We start from the raw sequence: 20893 nt of genomic DNA, 5'->3' as shown, positions 1-20893 counted from the left end.
AGAGTAGGTAAAATTTTGAAAAGACATGGATACCGTCCCTATAAACTTCATAAATCCAACGAACAATTCCCTGGAGATTAATATAGACGTTTAGAATTTTGTCAAACTGCAATGGAAATGTCACATCAAGATGAACATTTTTTAGAGAACGTTTTGTTCATTGATGAATGTACGTTTTCATTGCATGGCCGTCACAATTCAATGAATGCTCGGTATTGGTCTCGAGGAAATCCTCGTCAGATTTATGTCGCTCGTACCCAGCGTCCTCGAAAAGTAAATGTTTGGGGAGGCATAATAGGGAATCATGTCATTGGTCTATTTTTTATAGACAGTATGTTGACTGGGCGGAAATACTTGGAACTTCTGCAAAATCAAATTGTCCCAGCCCTTCGTAATTTACCAATACCTTTCGATTCCATATGGTTTCAACACGATGGTTGTCCTGCACATAATTCTCGCATCGTCAGTGAATATCTCAGTGCGACTTTTCCTAATCGATTGATTAGTGGTCACGGAGATATTTTTTGGCCTGCAAGATCACCTGATCTTGCACCTTGTGATTTATTTATGTGGGGATATATCAAGTCCAAACTATATGGAATTGAAGACGATAGGCCTAATTCTCTCCAAGAATTAAGAGACAAGATCTCTGATTCAATGAGAGATATTAGTCCAGCAACATTAACTAATGTTAGACGAAACTTTTATAATAGATTGGGTTATTGTTCTGCTGCTAATGGAGGCTCATTCGAACATTTTTTGTAAATACATTTCATTGGAATAAAATACGTTTATTTAGAATATTTTTATAGAATTTCTATCTATTTAAACATTTTTTGTAAGTACATTTATTTAGAACGTTCTTTTATGTTTGAAGAATTTTTACTTTATTTTCGAAAGTACGACATTGTTTTTTCAATAAGATTTTCATGTTTTACTATAAACACTTCTAATAAAAACTGAAATAAATGTTTAGTGATTTAAAGCAAAACGATATAATATCTGCATAATTTCGAATTTTAATTTTTAAAAAAGTAAAATCGTCATGTTGGATTCGAACTCTAAGCGCCTGGATGAGAACATCGTGCCTTGATCTCTGATCCATTAGAGTTTTATAATCATTTAGTGACAGTTTGGGTTATTGTTCGACTGCTGTTAATTAAATTATTTTATTCACACTTTTGCTTTATTGTGGTCAATCACTTTTTACTTTATGCGAAATTAAAAAATGGAAATACGTCACACATATGACGTTACACATAATAATTATGACCGAGGTGATTTAGCTCGAAGCTAACGTCTAAAGGTGTGAGACTATCGATAGTGGTAATGTAATGTAATGTTAATTATAGGTTTCTATCGATTATTTCTCACCTCTACGAGTTTCATCTCTTTTTATTTCACAAGGTAACTGTGTTTTCTATCTCTTACGTTAAAAAGCCGGGTGGTAAGACACTTATCACTGTATAAATAACAAATGACTTATATATCACTTTACAGGATAAAAACCTTCGCTAATCGCTTGCAAAACTGTCTCAAAGTTTGGCTCGTTTTTTTATACACGAACAGATGTTCTAGGTATCGCCAGCGAAGTCATAAACATCGAGTCAGCATTTTCAACACGAAATTTCAGTAAGATATCGCCAATAAACCATTAATAGAACGCCAGGTAGAGTTTTCGAGATAATAAAGGTCCGTAACTACAGTCACATAACATCGCTTACTTCTTTCAGGGTGTTCGCCCCAAACAGTATCTAAATGGACCTGTTCCATGCATTTTGCCCTTCATAAGGGCACAGTCTCTGTAACGTGGCGTTAGTTGCACCCTGTATACAAGGTCGTTTATCTTCTTAGTAACCAGGTACGGTCCCTCTCAGGGCCGCTGCAACCTGAGACTTAGACCATTCCTTCTGGTTAATTGGTAGAGCCAAACCGCATCAACTTCTTTGAAGCTAACGGAAGTGGATTTCTGATAGAACCTAACCTTCATTTGGTCACTGGCGACTTGTAACTTATTCCTAGTGAGATCGTGGACCTTAACCAGTTGATGTTTTAGGCCGCCGACCTACTCGGAGAGTGTCTCTTGCTCCGTCTCAACGTCTGGTAGATTACCATGTAGGAGATCGATAGGAAGCTTCATCTCTCGATCAGTCAATAACATTGCTGGAGTGTAACCAGTTTCTTCATGTTGGGAGATTCGGTAGGCTAGCAGAAAAAGAGGCACCAGTTTCACCCACTCTCTCTAATTTTCATGTACAAACAGAGACAGGTGGTTGTTGATAGTCTCGCTATGTCTTTCCACCATGCTATCGGACTGGTCTTCTTATTTCTCAGCAAAGCTATCATGGCCTTCCAAACTTCCGATTCGAAGTTGCGCCCCTGATCAGAATGAAACAGAAGTGACAAAGTGAAAGACATTCTCAAGCAGAGCATCACCAACTATGATTGCTTCTTGGTTGGGTAGTGCAACTACTTCTGGCCATTTGGAAAAATAGTCCATACCAACCATTAAATACTTGTTTCCTGATGTTGTTAATAGAAATGGTCCCAGAATGTCCACAGCAACTCGTTCTGATGGAGTCCCGGTGATGTATTGTTGGATTTTTCCTCTAAATCTCGTTTTGGGTCCTTTCTTGGATGTACACAGGTCATATCGTTTGCACCATTCTTTCAGATCTTGTCGACAATTAACCCAATAATACCTCTCACACTCTGGCCAGGGGCCTATTTATTCCAAAATACCTCCGGAGGGGCTGTCGTGGAGTTCTGCAAGTACGTCCTTAACACATGACTTTTAGAGAACAACTTAAGACACTGTTCTTGTTCCATGTGGACTCCCCCATTTACGAGAAATGACGTCATCTCGTAGACACAAGGAGTTCCACTGAAGCCAATAACTTTTCAGTGCTTTCCTATATTTGAGAATCTCCTGCCATTGTGGCCTAGCTCCATTGTTCAGCTACTCACGGACTATCTTTAGATCTGGATCTTTCGTTGGATCAAGGACTATCTTAACATCTGGATCTTTCTTCTGCTCACGGACTAGCTGTAGATCTGGATCTTTTTTCTGCTTAGTCTGTAGGTTTTCCTTGATTAAAGCTTCTTCGTTACTTCCGCTCTCTATGGTTTTTCGAATCTGACCACCTCGTTCTTCTTAGCGCTCGCAGAATCGGCAGTTGCACTCCTCGCATGGTCTTCTCGAAAGGCTGTAGGCATTTGCACGACTTCTTCCTGCTCGGTGACTATTGAGAAGTACATCGGCATCTAAACTGTCGCTGCTTTATCTTATTGTGAATATTGATAACCTGGAACTGCGTTGCTGTGCTGTAATGGCCTGTCGATATATTTTTTGTTCTCTGCTCTTATAAGTTGTCTGCAGGAGGTTAATCGTGGGCTTTTCGTAAAATTTTATTACAATTATATTTTATACAAACCTTTTCCTGATAATAGCAAATATAACAAAAAATAATTATCTAATTTGGTGCAGTCATTCTGATGTTATGCGCATACAAACATAACGGAGATTTATTTTTATTTATATGGATATTGAATTTATTAAATATATTAAGTTAATTCTAATTGTAATTCTAATTTTCTGTTTTAGCTTCACCAAATGTATAAAGATCAGATTCAAAAGAAAATACCAAAGAATTTGGGAGAATGGTCTGAGTGGTCTCCGTGGTCTTCATGTTCCAGAAGCTGCGGAGGTGGGGTTACTCAACAAACTAGACATTGTATTCACCGACCAGCAGATTCTAGGTAATTATACTAGATGTATAATTATAATTAAATATACAAATTATTAAAATTTCGTTAAAAATTTTATTTCGATTTTTAATTAGAGAAATATACGTCAAAATACTATTACTAAAATTTAGATGATTTAATTAGCAAAGCGAAGCCAAGCTTCTATACTGGCGATGTATTACTCTTTCTCTATAGTAAATTACTGAGGCGAGCATCACGGCTTTAGCGCCACGAAATAGCGTATTTTGTGGTGCTACTTCTACTACAGAACCGTCTTGGTGAGGTGCTGTGAAAAGTTGTAAGAATTGACGCCACGAGGAGACTCCGTTATACAACATGTAAACTTTTTCAATTTTATTAATCTATTACAAGGCTATTAACTAACAGCGATTTTATATAATTCTTAAATATTTTTTTGTTTATTTAAATCATTTATAGATTTACTGTGTGTTTATTAAAATTACATGTGTCTTTTTCTTCCTCAGCTTTTTTTTCAGGGGTCGCTGTTCCTAATCTTCGTCGCCATACATTTCTGCTTATCGGATCTTCTTCACCTAAATCTTTCTCTCTCAAGTTCTCTGCCACACAGTTCTTCCATCTTCTCCTTGGTTTTTCTCTACCTCTCCTTTCATCAACTTCTAACAGCTCTATTCTTCGTCCTAGATATTTCCTGTCACATCCTGTCTCTTTTAGTCTAACCCAACATCCACCGTAACATTTTATTTCAGCTACCTCCATCTTCTTTTCCTGAATCTTCTTTACAGGCCACACTACAACAACGCAGGTCTCACTACACTCTTGTATATCTTTTTATTTTAGCCTTTGTTTAATTTTTTGATTACAAAGTAAGCCCCTCCAGTTAAACCAACTAGCCTGTATCCCGTGGGAAATTTCTTGATCTAGTGTCCCATTTTCCGTTATGTAGGAGCCAAGGTATTTAAATTCTCTTACTTATCCTAGTTTTTCTCCAAACAATTCTATATCCCCAACCATTCCTTTTCCTCCTCACCATATTTTGTTTTCGACCTGTTAACCTTAAGTCCTCCTCCTTCAATAGCCTTTCTCCAACATTTCAACTTCTCCTCCAACATTTCATTGCTCTATTGTGTAAACACGATAGCATCAGCAAAAAGCATTGACTAAGGAGCCCCCTACCTTACTTTGTCAGTACATCCATAACAGGTAAGGACTTAGTGAAAAGCCTTAATGCAAATCAACTGTCACTGGAAAACTTTCGGTCAATCCAACAGCAGTCTTTACTTTTGTGAACGGTCCCTCATACATATCCTTCACGAGCCTTAAGTACCTCTCAGGAACTCATTTCTCTCTCATACGTCTCCATAGCTCTTGTCTAGAAACTGTGTTATACGCCTTTTCAAGATCTTTGAATATCATATGCAGCTCTCTTTTCCTCTTGTCGTATTTCTCAACCAACTGGCTTAAAGCAAGCAAGACATCCGTTGTCCTCCTCCTTGGCATAAACCGAAATTGTTCTTCTATCAATGCCTCTCTCCTTAACCTTCGCTCTACAGTTCTCTCCTAAATTATCATTGTGTGCGACATAAACTTTCATAAAAAACCTTACCAAAACGTAAATTGTTTTTATATATTTCACAATAACTTTTTATTCCTAATCTTTTACATTTTAGAATCTTGACAGGTATACAGGGTATTTCATTAAGAATTGTCCATATAGTAAAAGAAGAAATACGAAGATTTAACGTAAAACACTTTAATAAAATATTCCTCCTTACCGAGATACAGAGTGTTTTATTACAAATATTCTAAAATGATTTTAGCCCATTGTTTTAACACCTTTCAATAAGTTTTGTTCAAACTTGACCAACAGTTTACACACATGTTAGGGTACTTTAACTAGTGTTAAAAGATAGTTTTCCGCTATTACCAGAGGCGTGCTGTAGGTATAAATACTTTCCTTTTCTCCCTCAAAGTCTAAGCCACTGTCGTAATAATTATTTTAACATGTTTTTTGATTCTTCGTTACTTTTTACGTAGCCTTTTGTCTCATTGCGATATACTAAGTAGTTTTCAAGTTATTTATGTTTAAAAGTAATGTTTAAAATGAATAATCTTATTTTTTTTGCTTATTTCACTTGAGTGTCTTTAATAATTTAACCAAGTTACTGATAAAAATTTTTAATTGTATGTAATAATTGTAAATTTTCATCGAAAACATCTACTTTCATAATCAAATACAGGCACAGATAAATGGAAAACTAACACAGTTTAATCAGTACAAAGTGGGGTCAGACAGGGTGACTCGTTAAGCTCAAGTCTCTTTAATATAATAATGGACGAAATAATACAAGCAGTACGTAAAGGTTATGGTTACAGAATGGGAAACAAAGAACAAATATTATATTATGCAGACGGCGTTGCATTAATCGCCGAGACAGAAGACGAGCTCCAAAGATTAACACATATCTTGAATACAACTGCCAAGAAATACAATATGATAATATCAGCAGAAAAAACCAAATGTATGAAAACACTTATATATTTGTATGACAACAAATATATGACAATACCCACTATGACGTAAAATCGAAATTGATGGAAAAATAATAAAGCAGAAAGCACGGTTTAGATATCTGGAAATAGATATAACTATACCAACTTTCATTAAGCGATGCAGGGCGTATAAACAAAGATAAATTTAACAGATTATTGTTAAAGATGTTCCAAATGAGTCTACTCGTTCCGATAAGTAACAGTATAATTATGACACTTTATTAATTTTTTTATTTTCTCAACTATTAGTGTTTATTGCATAGTATATAAATTATTTTTATCGCTGAATACATAGTAAGTAAAAAAATAATCCGATTTATTAAATTAATGAATATTTTATGCATACATGCAAGTAACAGTTCTTCAAGAATATTTAAAAACTAACCGAAATCTTTATTTCGTTACTGCCGACGTCGTCGGAACTCATACAGGTTCGGACACGATTTAATTTCGGTATTATATTTCGGTATTGAAATTTTGTAATTTGAATCGATTTGTGACTATATTTTTAGTCATCTTGATGGTTAAAGGACAATAAATTATATTTATGCTGTTAATGTTGAATTAGCAATTATTTGTTGTGCGATTTAAAACTATTTATAATAACTATTTATAGGTATATATTTTTATTTGTATAACGACCCTATCTATACGTGATTGTGATTACTGTAACAATAACCACGGATTTCAATAACTGATATTGAAACCAAAAATGTCCTCCACTGATTCTGCTGATGAATTGGTTGAAAATACATGGAGTCCTCCTCGAAAACGAAGTAAAAGAAGCCCTCTTAGCGTCGAAGTTAAAGAAATCATTTTAAATGTTTTTAAATGTTAAAGACAAGAAAATCTCGGGTTAGTGGTTGAAGATATTGTGAAAAAAGTGGCTAATAAAGTTGGAGTTTGTGATAGAAGTGTGTTTACAATGATAAAGGAATACAAAACGAATCATCAACTCGCTGGACCAAAAGTATGTCTGACCCGGAAAAAGAAGTTTGACAAAATTGATGATTTTGACAAAAGTTCCATTAGAAGACTGTTTCATAATTTTTTTATTAGCAACGAAATACCCACCGTTGATAAGGTTTTAAAGAAGGTGAACGATGACCCTGATTTGCGAAATTTTTTAAAAACCACATTTTACCGAATATTGAAAAAACTTAATTTTCAATATAAAATATATTATCTGGATGAGACATGGTTAAACGACATCAAGACAAGCTTTTTTGGATGGATTACCAACGGGATTAAAAAATCCTTCAGGTAATTTATTACATTATTCAGTGCTCATAAAGTTTACCATACATATTTTTGCTTATAATTTTTTATAAATTTATATAATTAGATATATATATATATATATATATATATATATATATATATATATATATATATGTATATTATTTCAACATTATTGAGTAATGAGGATTTTTTTTGTTATTATTATTATGAAACTTTTTAGAATTGTACAAACAACTAAATATAGTTAAAATTAAAAATAAAACTTATATTTTTTGCAGGCACTGTACATAAAATTGTTGGCAAAAAAATTAATTTCTGGGTTTTTCGCCCTGTATAAATGGTTCCTATTATCGGATATCAACTAAAACAATCAGGTTCTTTGTCGAGCACTTTTGCAAAATTAAAATATAAATTTCGTATTTTATAAGATAATATATATTCTGACTAAACAAAAAGATAATCCCAAATGCGGCCCTGTTGCAGGCCTACACGTGGTAATGTTTACATCTCCCTGCATCGGTTAATGAATTTTACTATAGTTACACAAATGTTGAAGAAGAAGTACGATAACAAAGCTTAATAGCAAGTAAAGCGTCGGGATCTCTTATCTCTTAATAACAAAATCTGGAAGAACAAACACCTAAGACAAGACAGAAAAACAAGAATCTATAAAGCAGCACTTTAGACCTATTTTAACATAGACGGCGGAGATAAGACTTGACACTATTCTAAAACATGACGACTACTAGAAACAACAAAGATAAACAGTATGATGAATATCAGAGAAAAGTCTGTTGGATAGAGAGAGAAGCGAAAACATAAGAAGAGCATGCAATAAAAAGACATAAATAGATGAAAAAATGGAAACAGGAGTGGAACGAATACATTAGTAGAATGGCAGAGGATATAATGGTACGAATAGCACGAGATAGTCACCAAATGGACGAAGAAGTATTGGCGGACCAAGAAAAAGATGGTGCGATAATTTAAACAATTTAGAAGGCTAATATTGAAGAAGACACAGGCTTTAAAGCCTTCATACAAGAAGGAAGAAGAAGAAGAAGTAAATTTTCAGGAATCTTTAATAGTTTTTTATTTTTTGAACTCTTGGAATTATGAAATGACTCTTTCAGAATCTGTCAACCTTACAAGTTATAGGGCTTATTTAAAATTAACTAGACTGATGTCTGATAGACTGATATTATGTTACAACTTTCAGACCGATGATTATAATTCAAACCGTAAGATTACCTACCGTTACAGTAGAGTTTTTTGTGTAAATGCCACGTCATAATAATTTTTCAAATGCGGGATATGGTTTGTGTTTATGCACAAACAAAATATACAGGGCGTGCTTCTGCTCAAAAATATCTACAATTATATCCTAACAGACGACAACCCTATTATAGAACTTTTAAAAATATTTACGACCGGATGGCGGAAACTGGTCAATACCGCTCAAAGCGAGATCTAGGAAGTCCAAAAATAATTAGAGTGAACCTCAGTTAAGTACCAGACGTTTATCAGCAATAACTGGAATAAGTTATGCTTCAGTTTTCAGAATATAAACAGTGCCGAACTTGTTACCCACAGATCTTCCTCGACAAATAGAATTTGCACAATTTGTTATGGATAGGACGAATACAAATAAAAATTTCGTTAGCAATATTATTTTTACTGATGAAGCCACTTTCACACTTAGAGGCAATTGTCACATTTGGGATAACGAAAATCCACATGCCGCCAGAAAAGCACACTTTCAACATGAACTGAATAAATGTTTGGTGTGGAATTTTTGGAGATAATTTAATAGGTCCCCTTGAATTACCTACACATTTCAACGGTAATTCGTACTTGAAATATCTCTAAAATACACTAAAGAGTTTAAACTAAACCAAATAAGAGATATGTGCATTGTGCATTGTGCAAAATGCGCATATGGTGGTGATAGCGCCCCACCACATTTTCTCTTGGTGGTGCGAACTTATTTGTACAATCAGTTTCCTCATGTATGGATAGGGCGAGAAAGTGATTTTTTGGGACATATGGAGACACTTGTGTATCCTCAAGAAATTAATACCCCACAAGAATTATGGCAACAAATAAAGAATGCCTCAAATTTTATTAGAAATCAACCAAACATATTTCTGAAGGTAAGGAGAAATTTTTCTGATAGAATTCAAAAATGTATTGAAGTGAATGGAGGCCACTTTAAAAATTTATTAAATTGATTTATTGGTACAATAGTCTAAATAAATATTTTTTTCAATAGGTTTCTCTTATGTAACCATCATTTTATTAACAAGCTCGATCCGAATACTTACCAAGAAAAATTGTGTTAGTATAATAAAAATCATAGTTTTGATTTAGAACAACATTAATATGAAAAAATGATTTGAAATGGAACTTACCGAATCTACTAAATTGTATAACTTTATTAGTGACATAGTCCTGACTCGTGTGAAAAAGATTTTAGCAATAAAATAAGATTATGTATTTTAAACATTACCTTTACACGCAACTAACTTGAAAACTACTTCTTCTTCTTTAAGTTCCATCTTCTATCGAAGGTTGGAAATCATCATGGCTATGCGGACTCTGTTGACTGCCGCTCTAAAAAGTTCTGCACTACTGCATTCAAACCATTCCCTTAAGTTCTTACGCCAAGATATTCTTCGTCTTCCCACATTTCGCTTTCCTCGGATTTTGCCTTGCATAATAAGTTGTAATAATGCGTATTTTTGCCCTCTCATCACACATGTCCTAAGTACTCAAGTTTTCGTCTTTTGATAGTTAATATTATTTTCGCCTCATTTCCTATCCTTCTAGTCACTTCCACGTTTTACATTCTTTGAATCCATGATATTAGTAGGATTCTTCTGTAAAACCAAAATTCAAAGGCGGCCAACTTATTCAGATGGACTTGTTTTAGTGTCCACGATTCCAAGCCATAAAGAAGAGTAGAGAACACGTAACATCGAAGCATTCTCAGGCGTAGTTCTAACCTTATATCCCGACAACAAAGAAACTTTTTAAGTTTAATGAATGATGCACGTGCTATTTCAATGCGTGTCCTAATTTCTTTGGTTTGGTCTACATCTGATGTTATCCATGTTCCTAAGTATTTATAGTTATTAACACTCTCAATTGAAGTATCTTCAATAGTCAGTTGGATATTTGCCAAACTACTTACTCTATCGCAATGAGACACAAGGATGATATTTACGTTAAAAGTAACGAAGAATAAAAAAAACATACCGAAATGATTATTACGACAGTGACTTAGATGACGTAGATTATGAGGAGGGAAAATGATGTATCTATCTCCTACAGCATGCCTCTGGTAATAGCGGAAAATTATCCTTTAAAACCCTTTCACTGCGCATGGCACGGATCCGTGCCAGGCTGAGTTTTCAGACAGTGCGCGTGGCACGGATCCATGACACATGCACATTATCACTTTCTCTGCCAGTAGGAACTTAGCGCTAGTTCAAGGTAGACGTACGTTGACGAGCGTGTAGCGTACATATCGGGACTTCTAAAAAGTTCGTCTTCTTCTTTCTTCTTCTTCGTGCGACTAGGATTACTCCTGTTTGTCTGCCTCTTATTGTGTTTCAGTCGTTGTTGACTGTACATTATCTTTCCACCATTTTGACGGCCTTCCTGCTATACGGCTTGTTATTTTTACAGATGTTTGCTAATCTATCTGTTCCCATTCGGTTTACATGTTCGTTCCAGTTTTTTTTTTTTCTGTTTTTATCCACCTGTTAATATTTTGAATTTTGCATTGTTCGCGTATACTTCTTTTGGTTTGTCTGTCTCTTAATGATATGTCCGCTGTTGATCTTAATACTTTCATTTCGATATTGTCGATTTGTTGTTTCGTCTTTTTTGTATCGGTCCTTGTCTTCGCTGCATATGTTAGGATTAATCTTATTGTTGTCTTGTATACCTTCATTTTGCTTTCCGTGGTCAGATATTTGTTTCTCTATATGGTTTCTCGGAGGCAACCACTTACTCTTGCCGCTTTTGATGCTTGCCTTGTGGTCTCTGTTCTTATATCCCTGTCACTAGTGATCTCTACTCCTAGGTAATTGAATTTCATAAAAAGTTCGTTCGTTTCAGATTTTGTTTTTCGTACATATAGTACTATGGATGATAGTAGTGCAGGGCCGTCGGGCATTAAAAAACGTAAATTAGTGTGTAAAAATCCTAAAAAACTCACTGATAAGGAACTATTACAACTATTGGAAGAATCGAGTGATGATGAAACATATTTTAGTGATGACGATGACAATTTTAAACTCGACGATGAGTCAAGTAATGACGACTTAGATAGTGATGGAGTAGATGATGGCGACAATGAATCAGGTAGGATTACATTTCATATTTATTTGGTTAGTAAAATTCATAATGTTGTTTAGTTCTAAAAGTGGCCATTGTAGTATTATATATGTAGTGTTCAAAAATAGTTTTAATTAGTTTTTTAAAAAATTAATATAAATTTTGTTACAGGAGCAGTTTTGTCGACTACACAAGAACAATATCAAGTTCCCGTTGGTACAGATCTGGCTGCAGCTGCGAATCCTGCAGTAGGCACAACTATTGCTGAAACCATAGCAAGTACCATTCCAAAGTGGTCGACAGTTCTTATGCATATGTTAGATATTCCATTTTCTAAAACTAACGAGTTATTACAAGCACTACCGGGAAATGAACCCATAGACTACTTCAGAGCAATACTTGATGACCAAATTATAAGCCACATAGTAGAAGAAACTAATACTTATGCAGATGATGTTTTCCTGTCTCACGGTGCTTTGGAAAAATCTCGAATTAGTAGGTGGAAGAATGTATCTTTTCAAGAAATGTTAACATTTATTAGACTAGTGTTACACACAGGTACAATACGGTTGAATCGCCTCCAAGATTATTGGAAAAACGACCCATTATTTAATTTGAATTGTTTTTCACAGCACATGAGTCGTGATCGAACCAGCTAACTAAGCGCAAGACTTATTGCACTGGAACGCTGAATTCAAAAAGAATTAACAATCCCACGAAACTTATTTCTAAAAAACTTAAAAAGGGTGAAACATGTGCGGTGTATTCTCACAACCTGTTGGTCGGCAAATGGAGAGACAAAAGAGATGTTCTATATTTATCTAATGAACATGAAAACGAAATGATCGAGTTTGCAGATAAAAGACATTGTACCAAAACCTAAACCAATTTTTGATTACAATAAGCAGATGGGCGGAGTAGACCACCAGGGCCAAATGAATGTATATTATCCCTGTGACAGAAAAACATTAAGGTGGTACAAAAAATTTCATACAACTTATGCTTCTCAATGCATTTTTCCTATTCAAAAAATATTCAGGTAAAACCATGAGTCTTTATGATTTACGACTGTCATATCAAAACTATTAAAAATTTAAGTACCCAATACAAAAGCTGCCCAGACCTATAACCCAACATCACATAAACTGACAAAAATTACATCTGTAAACAAAAAAGGTAAAACAAACAGACAACGTTATAGATTTTGTTCCCAAAAAAAATTCAGAAAATGACATTGTACCATTGTAAAGGATGTTCTGAACAACCTGGATATTGTGTGGGAGATTGCTTCGATGCTACTAATAAATAACATTTTTGTTTTAGATTGTTTTTTTTTCGTTTTATGTTTATTGGAAAAATGATTATCTATTTATTGTATTAGTTTATTTTATTTTGTACTTTTCTTGTTTTTGTTATTTTATTGGGAAAAGTGCATTATTTTTGTTCTCTTTTTTTATTTTAATCTTAGATTTCAAATATTTTATTTACTGATTATTAACAAAATAAAGATTTTCTTAGCATCCTTTAAAGTTTCTTCTACATAAATTTTGGCCTAAACCACTCATAACAATGTATTTGTCACGGATCCGTGCCGACGAGCCCTGCATAGAAAATTTTTTGACCAGTGCGCATGGCACATGTCAAAATTGATATCTAAGTAATAATTTTATATCACTTAATCCAAAAAAATACTTTTTCAATAAATTTTTTTTATTTTTTACAAAAACAAATAGCCGCTTCTGGGCATGTCTTAAATCAAAATGTAGCAGTGAAAGGGTTAAAACTAGTTAAAATATCCTAACATCTGTAAACTGTTTGTCAAGTTTGAACAAAAATTGTTGGAAAGCAATGAGCTAAAACCATTTTAGAATATTTGTAATAAAACAATCTGTATCTCAGTAAGGGGGAATATTTTATTTAAGTGTTTTAGGTTAAATCTTCGTATTTTGTGCTAAGGTTTCTACAGTTACTATATGGACAATTCTTAATGAAATACCCTGTATATATTAGTAAGTTTAATAAGTTTTATTACATAAATTACAGTAAAAATAATTTTGGCATCAATTACTCTTTATTTTTAAAAAAATTGGAAAATAAAAGATAAAATATCTCTGACAAACAGCATTTTTAACAAAAAAAAAAACGCGTTGTATAACTAGTTACTACTACATATTTCAGTATGATACAAATACTATAAACAAACGTACGTTTCTGCAAAATACATAAAACGATTTTTTTAATTTATTTTCATCGCTTATCAAAAAAGCTAATATTTCAATTATTTTTTATTGCTAAAGCTGCATTCCCCTATGAATCTTTAAATAGATTGACGATTTTTATTTGCACAATAAAAAACCGATTTTTTTGTGTCAGTATTCGTTTAGTTCGACTGAAAATAATTGGTTAAAAAATTCAATGCAAATCAAATGAGCCGTCGAGCACGCTTTCAACAAATGCGTGGTTAGCTAAAGAGCAAAATAAATTGCCCATAAAAATTCGGTATCAATAAAAATGCTAATATTGGTTTTATGTTTTTACGACTCGTCAACAATCAATCCCATTATGTAATTCTACAATTGCTATTGAAATCACTTTAGAACTTTTTAATTTAAATTAAATTCTGAAATCATCCAGAACGAAGTATGTAAGGAAAATCCCCGTCCTATTCATTGATAGATTCTATTTTATAACGTCAATTTAACGTTAGGTAGCATTATAATTGTATAACCCAGTGTTCGGCAAAATCGTCATTAAAAAGAGCCAAATATAAGCAATACTAAATTTAGTTTATTCAACAAGCTTTATGGAAATGAAAATAGGGTTAAAAGCAATCTTGATTTTGTCTTTGTAAATATATCTTAGTTAATTTGCTGTGCATGGAATTTAAATAATAATTAAAAATATAATAAGTTCCACAATATAAAACGCAGTAGCGCACTCAGAATTTGCCTGAGAGGGGGGTTTCGAAATTTTTTTATGCTACCTCCATTTTGAGTCCCTAAAATTTGGGTTTTAGTTTAATTTAAAGTACTCAAGATAGCAGTGCCAAAGATTCTGGTATCTATTATCATGGCTACCAACTAAAACCACCCTCTACTACTTGTGCGCAGTTGACTGTCGCACGTACCGTACTTCGAAAGTGCGGTGGCCGCTGTAAGGCTGACGACATTTTTGGAACATTACTTTCTCTTATCTAGATCTTATCTATTATTCTGAAGCTTTTCTTGTGGCATTTTAAAGTAATTACGATTGTAATGGGAATAAGCCACAATTAAAGGTTAAAATAAGTTTATTGATGTTTGACATTAATGTCTGTAAGGTAAGTGAGCCAAATATTGCCACCTTACCGTTTGGTTCTAAACAAATCCTACACTTGTATTAATAAATGAAAACAAATTTGAGTAGAAGTAAAGAAATGTATTTTCTTTAACAATATATTTTAATTATATCAAAAACCTAAATAAAGAATACTTTTTTATTAACGTTACGAATGGCAATATTAGGATTATAGATCTCCTATTATTGCCACCCATGTCAATATTAGGCACTGCAGACATACAGTTAAAAGTAACACATTTTTCTAAAAAATAAAGGCAATTAAATAATATAAACGTAACAAACATTTTTAAAAAATATAACTTGACTTCTGCCCTGGCAAGGTACGGTTAAGTTGTACTGATATCGTACTCCTAGTTTTTAATAAAAACAAGTGGTTTTATTAAATAGTTTTTTAAAATTAAAGTGTTTATCTACTAGATACTACTACGTAAGTCATCTATACGTAATTATTATTTTATTATTGTGAAAAGAAAACGTCAAATAATAAATATACACTACCGTACAATCATTTTGTGAGGTTAGTTGCTATAAGTAGCTTATAGTCATGATACAAATACAAACAGATAAGATACCGCGCATGTAGGCGTGGCTTATGTGACGTCAGCTTGTGCTAAATTTCGGCATATTGTGTTTTGATATTTATGTACATTTACGGTTCATAGCCAATATTTAGTAAAATAATATTTTGAGAGTGTTAAAGGCTTTAAATTTTTCGCAATATGAGGTGTGCAGTGTATGGGTGTGCCGTTGACAATATGTGCAAGAGTTTTGTACCCGGTAAAGCATTTTATAGCTTTCCAAAAGACAAGGAAATGCAAGCTGTTTGGAAACATTTGTGTAAACGCCAGGATAGTTTTAATGTTAAATTTGCTCGTGTTCGCTCTAAGCATTTTATTGAAAGTGATTATGAACGTAATTTAAAACATGAATTGCTGGGGTATACACCAGCAAACAATCGTCCTTTAAAAAAAGACGCTGTTTCTTCAATAAATTTATCTAAAACAAATAAACAGAATGAGAAGGCAAATTTTGATAGAACGAACCGGCAACATAAAAGACAACAAAAAAGACTTGTGGATGATTTATTAAACAGGTACGTGATATTTATTATATTGAAGTGCTAAATAATCATGTCTAGTGATTTCATTGCTAAATATTTGTTTTTGTAGAGCGGAACTTTGTAACAATAGTGGAAACAGTTTTGATGATGGTGCGAAGGCTGGTGCTTCTTGTTTTACCCCCGAGAATGCTGTTTTGGAAGAATTACCTACTGGTCAAAGTATTGGGTTAGTTTGTAGTTAAAAATACCTAACTAGCACATATACTATCTTAAGTAGTCTGTGTTTTTTGATATCTAGAATATATTATGGTCCTGTATACCTTAATGACTTGTTTTAAGGGTTAATACTGAAGAAGATAATCGGGACAAAATAATACTTGGCCTAAAACTGCACCATACTGAAGAAGATCAAAAATCAGATATGGGGTTACTTTCCGTCTTATGCACATATTTATTATATACATATTTTCCTTTGTTGCGAGCTACGCCGATATCTACCGTTATATATATATATATATATATATATATATATATATATATATATATATATATATATATATATATATATATATATACGGCTAATAGATGCTATTTTGGGCTTAATCTCCTTTTTAAATCTACAGTTATATCAAGAAATACAAAAGTAAAACTCTACAAAACAATAATACGCCCAGTCCTAACATATGGTTCAGAAACCTGGACTTTAACAAAAAGCAATGAAAGCATGTTAGGATGTTTCGAAAGAAAAATACTAAGGCGCATCTATGGAGCGGTAAATGAAAACGGTGTCTGGAGAAGACGATACAACTTCGAACTCTATAGGATATACCAGGAACCAGATATCGTAAAACACATAAATATAGCTTGCTTGCTTCCATTAAGTCCTCGTAGACACACCGTCTCAGGACTTGCAACTTCAACGTGGAGTCATATGTCGCCATGTTACCTAATCCAACGGTAACTTTAGCATCCTAGCAATGTATATAATATAATGTAAAACAAATGTAACTAAATTTTTGTTAACGGGTTTTTACCCATGTATTTAGTGGCTACACTCATGTGCACCTAGACACTGATGATGGAATAATGGATTCCGAAAACGTTTTGTCTATAACAGCCCATTTGGGTTTTTAAAAATTATATACCTTTTACAAAGGATTTTTAATAAATTTTTTATAAATATAGGACGTCTGAGGTGGGTAGGCCATGTAATGCGGATGGAGCAAACTGACCCAGCTAGAAAAACGCTCCTTGATAGACCTATTGGTCAAAGAAGAAGAGGAAGACCCAGAACAAGATTCCTAGATAACATCGATGAAGACATGAGAAATATGGAAATACGTGCTTGGCGGAGGAAAGCGATGGATAGGGACGACTGGAGAAAAATTCTTGGGGAGGCTAGGACCCACACAGGGTTGTAAAGCCAAATATATATATATATATATATATATATATATATATATATATATATATATATATATATATAGGTAGAAGGAGATAAAATAATTATAACCATATTTTAGCATATCCTGAAGAAGCGAATAAGTTTTGCAAAAGCTAAATAAAAGAACAAAGAGTTTTACTTATCCTACCCTATTAATGACTAATACCTCAAAATAAAACGTCAGTTTACCTAACGTGTCTATATATATATATATATATATATATATATATATATATATATATATATATATATATATATATATATATATATATATATATATATATATATATATTGTGTGTGAAAATCACATTCCACGGTTTGCAATTTGTGGCATTCGGCCATGGGTCGCTCCATCAAACTTCACTCTCATGGAAAAAGTGTTATTTTCTACAATATACTATTTTAAATACTAAAGCTTAAATTCACGTAGTAAACAAAACATCTAATAAATTATATTAGAATTTCAACAGTTCCTTTCATCCGCAAGCATGGTTACATTTTGAAAATTTAGCACAAGGTGACGTCATGCGCGAGATGTACGAGTTTAGTGCGTGGCAATATCATATCTTGTATCCTTATATCATGGCTTATAGTAGCATGCGATTGGTTTTTCATTTACCAGAGTCGGAGTAAGGCCTTCGCCACCGCAGCTTAAAATGACTTCACACAATGTAAACACACCTTCCGATCTAACCAGTCCAGTAAATCAACGTTCGAATATCACAAACAGTTATTCTTCAGCCGCTTCACATTCTGTTCCGAGTAAGAACCAAGCAATTGTATTTAGTTATATCGATAATGCTAAACTGCAGGATTATCTCATTCCTTTGGGTACAATCATCAACCCAAAAAATATTATTTTTTCATCTAGATTATCTCATAATAGAATCTGCATATATTTGGCAAACAAAACAGTAGTAGATAACTTCATGACACAACATGGCTCTATAGAAGTACTCGGCGAAGTTGTAACAGCACGAAGACTTGTCTCTCCAGCAGAAAGACTAGTCTTGTCTGGAGTCTGCCCGTCAATTCCTCATCAAGTATTAGTTGAAGAATTACAGAATATCGGTTTAAAGCTTATTTCCCCAATAACATTTCTGAAAATTAGCTCGACTCTTCCCGAATATAGTCACATATTGAGCTTTCGGAGGCAAGTTTATATAAGCGCTATAACATCACCAATTCCAGATTCTGTTCTAATAAATTTCGACCAAACACCTTACCGCATATTTTTGTCACAAGGTACACTCACCTGCTTTATTTGCAAAAATGCAGGACACATATCATCCCAATGCAAAACCACTTCAGTAACGGAATCAACTCATATTGAGTCAAACAATGAAGTACCAAATCAAACAGCTTCAACAAGTATACTACACAAGGTACCAAACACCCAGCAGTCATCAAGTTATCCATTATCAAATCCGAGCATATCACCTACACCTACAAATCTCCACGACAAAGAAACTACTAATACTCCTACTCATAGCAACACTTTTAATCAACCTCCTTCAGCGGCAATACCGTTTTCACAAACTTCGGAAGCAATATTTTCCAATCTATCAGCTCCTTTTCCATTAGATACAACTGCAGAAAATTCTAATAAAACTGATACATCACCACAATTTTTTGAAACAACCATTTCAACCAATCTTACAAATAAAACTACAAGCTCGACTTCTGTCACTACCAATGAGTTTGCTCCAGTACTTCCAAATGTAATAAAGCCACATCATCTAAGTGAAAACTCTAATAGCAATTGCGAAAACGCAAGTCCTTCCATAAAACGCAGTATTGGTGAGATCGACACGCCTCCTTCAGATTCAGAAATTTCATCAAAAAATCTGTTTGCAAAACCCAAACTCTCTAAACCAAAAAAACCACGCTCATCTAAAGTCCAATCTACACGGGAAACTCTTGAAAATTTCATTGATAATCATACCCCACCATTCGTTTTAAATTTCCACCAATTGTCCTTACTGATTGATAATGTCCAAGGCTCCCCCGACACTATTAGCGTCGTAAAAGAATTTACAACTGATATGGCTGGTTTACTCCATCTTTTACAAAGCAGCTATCAATATGCAAATGATAGATCTACAAAAAGCAAGTTTACAAAACTTCAAAAGAAACTACACAACCACTTAGGGAAAGAGATTTCTGATTTAGATAGTGACTCTTCTGTAGATAATCGTTCAGTATCATCTAACTCTCAGGTGTGAGGTTCCCTCACACGTCGGAATAACAGGAAATGAAGAAGCTGACAGGATTGCACGAGAGGCAATTTTAAGTGATTTGTCGGAGCCGATAGACAAGTGTGTTTCCAGTGACTTAAAAGCTTATTTTAAAAAGTGTTGTGTTTGTGGCGAAATGAGTGGTCTCAAACTAATTCCAATTTAAAAAAAAAATCAAAAATAATGTGTCTCAGTGGTTTCCATCGTCGCGCATTAGACGAGAACAAATTGCGGTTGCGCGTTTACGTCTAGGAAATACCAGATTAACGCACTCGTACCTTTTCACAAAGAAAAATCCACCTATATGTGATCAGTGTAACGTCCGATTAACAGTCGAACACTTTTTAACAATTTGTAGTAAATATGACCAAGAAAGACAGCGCTACAAGATCCACTCGCTCTACCACAGGCTTTAGGTCAAAACTGTTCCTGTGACAATATAGTGAATTATCTTAGATCCATAAACATTTTGTATAATCTGTAGGTGTTTAACTTTGTTATTTATATTTTGTTCCGTCGTTAATAACCTTTTGGTGGATGCGACATCTTTTTCTAATAAAAAAAAAAATATAACTTAAGAACAGTAAGGACAAGTAAACTTTTCTTTGTCATCTTTAGTCAGTCCTACACAGGACTTGTGAATATGACGATAGCACACTATGTACAAGCGCATATCTTCTTTACTGCAAATGTTACAAAGAAAACAATACCAAGATTCTTCATTTTCCAAGATTAGCCAAGATTTTTTTGTCGTACCGCTCGTTGCTTTTTTCACAACTTTGATTGCATTATTCAATTTTGGTATTGGTGCTAACAAATCTTTGGTAACTTCATGGGCTTTACTATTTAAAGCTGGCTTTCTCTTTACAAAGGATAATTTAATTTCCGGTGTAATCAGCAGTCCTGTATCTTTAAGAGAACTGTTTAAGCATTTGGAGTAAGAAGTTT

General features: G+C 33.7%; 1 protein-coding gene across 1 annotated transcript in view; it reads left to right on the top strand.

The window, feature by feature from the left end:
- The window catches only part of LOC140434951 (ADAMTS-like protein 4), a 1118363-nt gene that overhangs the window by 433691 nt on the left and 663779 nt on the right, over positions 1-20893 (top strand). The window contains exon 3 of the mRNA XM_072523593.1: positions 3605-3759. Within this exon, the coding sequence (XP_072379694.1) occupies positions 3605-3759 (155 nt within the window). The remainder of the gene's footprint in view (positions 1-3604; positions 3760-20893) is intronic.

The sequence above is a fragment of the Diabrotica undecimpunctata genome, chromosome 2 (genome assembly GCF_040954645.1).
Source record: "Diabrotica undecimpunctata isolate CICGRU chromosome 2, icDiaUnde3, whole genome shotgun sequence".
Taxonomy (NCBI): domain Eukaryota; kingdom Metazoa; phylum Arthropoda; class Insecta; order Coleoptera; family Chrysomelidae; genus Diabrotica; species Diabrotica undecimpunctata.
The sequence above is the reverse complement of the archived record's forward strand: the minus strand, read 5'-3'. Positions and strand labels throughout refer to the sequence as shown.